This window comes from Silurus meridionalis, chromosome 17, assembly GCF_014805685.1.
Source record: "Silurus meridionalis isolate SWU-2019-XX chromosome 17, ASM1480568v1, whole genome shotgun sequence".
Taxonomy (NCBI): Eukaryota; Metazoa; Chordata; class Actinopteri; order Siluriformes; family Siluridae; genus Silurus; species Silurus meridionalis.
Window position 1 is genome coordinate 5025601 of NC_060900.1, and position 6099 is coordinate 5031699.

The window sequence follows — 6099 nt, forward strand, 5'->3', positions numbered from 1 at the left end:
GCCTAAATAATTAGGGATTTTGCATGTCATTATCTGGAACTGTAGTCTTCTGGCATCCTTCAGGTATGGAACGTTGACGTAGTTTACCAGAGACTGAGTGCAAGCAGCTCTTTCATTACTTCAATGAAGTAGTGTACTGTATACAGCAGAAGTACACAAGAAGGAAATGAGAGTATTTAGCAATGGCCAGAGAGATACTAATTTGAAAAAAATGAAGCCAGGCAAATGAACGCGATCTTGATCAGGAAGTCCAAGAAAATTAGAAACAAGCCTGAAGGAAACTCCAGGAAACTCCAAAAGGCCTGGAAACAATTCATGGCAAACAAAATCACTAAACTGTTTTATGCCAGATGGATTAAATAAATGGCGTATCATCAGTTTGAAGCTAAACAAACTAGTCAAAGGTCTGCACGCAGAAGCACTCTCCCATGTTATTCTGTCTAACAGCAGTCTAGAAACAAATCGTTCACTCTTCAAGAGGGGAAAAACATCTAGGTCAGTGGAAACTTTCTTCATGGCCGGTCACAGGAGAATTCCCTGAATTTGTGCTGCACCATTTGCCCTCACTGGAGCCATAGAGCTGATATCTGAGGGTAACTTTTAAATGTGGATAATTTGTCCTTGGAAAAAAAAAAGCCTTCACCAGCCTTAATAGGCAGAAAGCTATAGAAAGATGTCATGAGAAGTGTTGGACAACAGCTTGTAGTGTAAAGTGTCTTGTGGTTTCTCACCCTTTACACATTCACTGTGCAGTAGAAGCTGTAAATACCAAGTTTTTATGCAACTGATCTACATGGAAACGCACAAAAAAACCCGCTGATTTTTTTTGTCTTCACGCTATCAGTTGTGCATACTTCAGCTTAAAAATGTTAACAGCAGAATACTGTTTGTCACATTCAGGTCACCAAGTAAATATTTCATAGCTTTTCTGCATTAAGAGGGATCTCAAAACACCTCAGGTTTCTAACAGCTCCTGTCATATCTGTTAGGCGTCAACGTGAACACGAGAAGCCTCAACATTTTTGGAAGCTGGTTTTCAGGGCCAGCATGTCAACGGTGACCTACTCTGAGAGGAAAAGTTTAAATGTTCTGAGGAAAGATATTCATCTGTTTATGGTCACAACGGGCCCAAACATGCACTCTTTGTGCCAAATATGGCCACTGAAAGATGCATGGATACGTGTCTAAATTTCTACTAGTGTACAAGCAGATATAATATAAACGCCGACCAAAACGCTGACCAAAGCTCTTCAGACAGAATGTCACTTTGAAAGCTGAGAACCGACATGGTTGTACCAGAAGAGAGCTTCACATGGGCTTGTTTTTTCCCCAATATACAACCATTGCTATCAGTGGAACTTAAAACTGTAGCCAGTATTTTTTTGTTGGAGAATGAAGTCACCCCAAAACCAAGCCCACAAAACATATACACATGCACAACTTTGGTTAGAACACCTGCACCCCAGCGCAAAGAGCTAGAGCTTTCTGAACTGACAGGAAACATGATAGACAAGCTAATTTCTGATTGGTTGCCTGTTGGCGGGCCACTTGATTGTTTTTTTCACTTGGTTTTTACCAGTTTCTGTAACTTGATTGATCTATAACAACGAAAATAATGATGACCACCAAAATTGGCAGGTAAAACAACAACTAAGTTGAGCAACAAAAAAAATTATTATATTTGCCAGAATATAAGGAGAAATTGACCACATCATCAACAGCAACTATGAATATGTTTTTGGAGGTACGTTACATTCTGTAAGTCCTTGTAACTAAAAGTACAACTGATGTACTCATGAAGATATCACAAGATTGGTAAGGTACTTCTACAGCTGCAAGTTTTATATTTATATATTTTTTTTGTAAGGAAATATATTTTTGGAGGACGTTGCCAGTGTCTGCATTTTGTACCTAGATCTTCATTGAAGATTTCCAACATTGAAAAGTCTTTACAAACAAAAGACAAGCTGAAATTCTTTTTGTATTCATGACTTCAACAAACCAAAATATGGATATATACATTTTATTTATTTTTGAATAAACAAAAAAAGTAAGACTCTTGTATTTATGTGCTATGAAAGGAACTCCATAGAATCTGACTGGATGGTAAGATTTTCTCAATTTTAAAATTGTAGCAAATATCTCCATTCCTGAGGCGTTTTTTTTTTAAGTCATAACTCCGATTTCTTTTTCACTAACAATCTATGAGAAGACCTAGATATTGTGAAAAAAGAAAGATGCTTTTTGTCACATATACATTGCAGCACATTCATTTTTTTTCCTTGCACATCTCAGCTAGTTAAGAAGAGCTCCGGGACCCAACAATGGCAGCTTGCCGATACATTGGCATGAAGACCTGACCTTCTAAACAGAGCCTCAACCACAAAGCTACCACTTTCCAATAAAGGACTTGTTACTCTTTCTTTGCATATCAAGGGTTAAAGCTGGGGTCAGCCATGATACAGCGCTCCTGAAGCAGAGAGGATTAGGGCCTTGCTCAAGGGTCCAAGAGTGGATATGTGGCGATACTGGGACTTGAACTCCTGACCTTCTGATCAGCAACCCAGAGCCTTAACCACTGAGCTCCCACTTCCCAACAGAGCTTGTTATGTGAACTCATGGTGCAGGGTCAGCCATGATACAGCACCCCTGAAGCAGAAAGGGTTACGGGCCTTGCTTAAGGGCCCAACAGTAGCAGCTTGGAGATGCGAGATCTTCCAATCTATAACCCGAAGACGTAACCACTGAGTCTCCCATTTACCAATAGAGGATTTCAGTTGTCATATTTACATGATAGCACTGTAAAATCCGAGCTTGTTAGGAAGCAGTGTTAAGATCGCAGGGCCAGCCACGATACAGCACCCATAGAATAGGGGCCTTGCTCAAGGGCCCAACAGAGGCAGCTTGGTGGTTCTGGTTGTTGCTTAAACCTGACATGGTCCGCATGTCACGTCTGTTATTGAGGTTTGTGGACATGTTTTTTCGCGCCAAATGCCTTTTAAACGTGACGCAACAAGCAGACGACTTCCTGATTTATTTGAATGCAAAAGTTCCACCCCCCCAGACTTTATACCGCCGAAATTCACCACGATGTTCACCTGTATTACGGGTTATTAAGGGTTAATAAGGGCTGTGTACTATGTATGCACACTATGTAGTGCTGTAGTGCAGGAGCAGGTTGGTGTAAGTGTACTTGTGTGTGAGAAGTGCACTTGTGTGTGAGAAGTGCACGGTTTATAAATGTTCATTCATTCATTCGTTTCGAGTCTAAACTTGGGGGTTTGGGTCTATTTTTAACGCAGTAATAACAATTATTTCTGCTGACTGACACGGGAAAAGTATGGAGTCTGGTCGGGTTTAAACCTCGCTCGATTTCCTGTCTGGTTTAAACACAAACACAAGCGCGGCTGGTGATAGGCTGGGGGCCGGCTTCCTGTCACGACCGCTCGCGAAGACACTCACGCAGCCAATACCGTGACAGCGCGCTTCGAATTCAAGTCCGGCGGCTACTCGAGCACGGGGATTCTAAAGGCCTGTACGGTGAGCAGCGCGAGCCACAGCGGGTGCGTCGAAAATTGCGCAAATTGCGTAGCGTGTCCAAAACGGTAGGCCGTACGCGTAGAGTACTAGTTAGTACGCTAGTATGGCACTTTTGAACGCAGTATTTCAGGATCCCAGCTAAAAGGATTAGTGCAAAACTGCGCATTCAGATAATATTGTAAAAAGGCTGCAACCTAAATGAGCGTTTTTGCTATCTTGGTATTTGTAAGCAATAGGTAATAAACATAGATGAGGTTGTTTTCATGGATACTTCAATACGGTCAAAACAGCTGACTCAATGTGACACTTTAAACGTGTTTTTTGTGCAATAATAATAATAATAGTAGTGAACCAACACTTACATTGTCAAATAAAGAGCCAACATTGGCAGTGACCAGTAACACGTCCGTCAGCGTCTCCATCATCATCATGCAATTCCAATGTACTGGGTCCAGGAAAGAAAAAGTCTGATGTTTGCAGGAGCTTCTCACGATTAGACCCTGGATTGCAATAAAAGCACCACTAAGAAGCAGATATGGAGTAACTCGAGTGCTCTATCTTATCTCCAGGACATATCGACATGTTGTGAGTGGTGCTCCAGGTTTAACTTGGCTCCTTCAACATTTTTTTCACGTCGTTCCCTTCACGTCTTCAGGTCCACTCGACACGGCTGGACTTCTTGTCCTGGGTTCATGTTCACCCGGCATTAACGCCGCTCACTGCCGCAGGTTTCTTACAGCGTTTATCCTGGCTCTGTTTATCAGACGTGAAATCTGCAAGGATACGCCCACTAAGGCGTTTGACCACGCCCCACAACCGAGGAGACGTGCTTTAACAGCTGTCAAAAAAGTTTTCAACTCACGCCCACCGTGGCTCCTGCACACGGGTTAAACTCCGCCCACGAATTGTTTATCCCCGCCCAAATGTTTGGTTCAGTGGCACTTTAGAGGGGGGCAAAATGAAATGCTGGTTCTAAGTAGAAGATCAAACACTGTCAACACATTTACAGCAATTAACACCAAGACTGACATGATACTACATAAATCCTAAAAGGCCATGAATTTCTTTCATGTTTTCTCATGATCAATACTTTTAATTTTCTCTTGATCTCGACATGTTATTTTCTTGTGATCGTGACCGAATTTTCTCAGGATCGCGACAAAACCAAAGTTGTTTTCTTGTTATCAGGACTTAATTCATCGTGAGAAAATTTAGTCCTGATAACAAGAAAACAACTTTTGTTTTGTCGCGATCCTGAGAAAATTCGTTCATGATCACACGTGTGGATGCGCGCCAGTGCGAGCTTTGGAGAAAATTTAGTCGCTTTTACGAGAAAACAACTATTATTATGTCGAGATCCCTAGAAGATTTAGTCGTGATTATGGAAAGTTATATCAAGATCACGAGAAAACAAAAATGAAAAGAAAATGATAATGCATGGCCTCTTAGGATTTACGTAGGATACAGAATTAAGTGCCCAAATGAAGCAGTTAGTAACAGAACGAAAGATGCTTCATACTTGTCACATGTACTTTACATTCTTTCTTCAAATATCCTGTAAAGTTTAGGAAGCTAGGATCAAAGTGCAGAGTCTGCCATGTTACAGCACACCTGAAGCACAGAGGATTAAGGGCCTTGCTCAAGGGCCCCAAATGTTGCAGCTTGGAGATCCCAGAGCTTGAACTTCCGACCTTCTGATCTGTAACCCAGAGCTTTAACCACTGAGCTAACACCAGTACATTCTGCTTTTATTGGGCTGAGTGAGATGCTTGGCATCTTTTCTTGGCTGTAAGCTTGTTCATGTTTGGGGTTCTCTGCTCGGGCAACTCAGGACAGGACAGAGTCAAACTTTGCTAGTTATAACAGAAATATGATATTACATCATAAGCCGGATATAATGGATCCGTGGACTGGAAGTGACCCAGGGGCCTTGAGTTTGACATTTCAGCCTGAAGGACTATTTTCAACACAATTTCATATACATTGTAAAGAATATTAGACATAGTACTGCTTGTATTTTTGTCGGTTCTTTTCTTTCTTTATTCTCTATTTTATCCTTTACTTGTCATATTTGTATGGAGAAACATGTATGGAGGTTGGTGGATGTGCAAATGAATTACTGCCTGTTATTTATCTCTTTATGCACATTATGCACACTGGAGAATTAATTTTTAAATCGATGTGTGTCGTGTCTTGCCAATTTGAACAAATACATTTGTTAAAAGATGTATTTTATGTGTAATAATATATGTGTAATAATGTTATCTGTAATAATATTCATAGACTAAAAACATGTAATGCTAATGTCACAGACTTACTATTACAGGATGCTATCGAAGCGTCACCACAAATTATACACTAGTCACATTAAATTCCCTTTGATTTGGTTTGATGAGTTCCTTTTTATTATATAACATTTATTATATAATATATATAGTATACTTTTTTTTTTCAATAGCCATAGTTAAGTGTGGATAAAATCTTTGCCTGAATCTGATATCTTTTTTCCACTTGTTTTATTTACACAGTCAGCTATTCAGGAAAGCCCAGTGTGTGTGT

General features: G+C 40.5%; 1 protein-coding gene across 1 annotated transcript in view; it reads right to left on the bottom strand.

The window, feature by feature from the left end:
• The window catches only part of inpp5l (inositol polyphosphate-5-phosphatase L), a 24585-nt gene extending 20009 nt beyond the window's left edge, over positions 1-4576 (bottom strand). Inside the window, exon 1 of the mRNA XM_046871973.1 lies at positions 3903-4576. Within this exon, the coding sequence (XP_046727929.1) occupies positions 3903-3971 (69 nt within the window). The 5' untranslated portion in view covers positions 3972-4576. The remainder of the gene's footprint in view (positions 1-3902) is intronic.
• Between the last annotated feature and the right edge of the window lie 1523 nt (positions 4577-6099).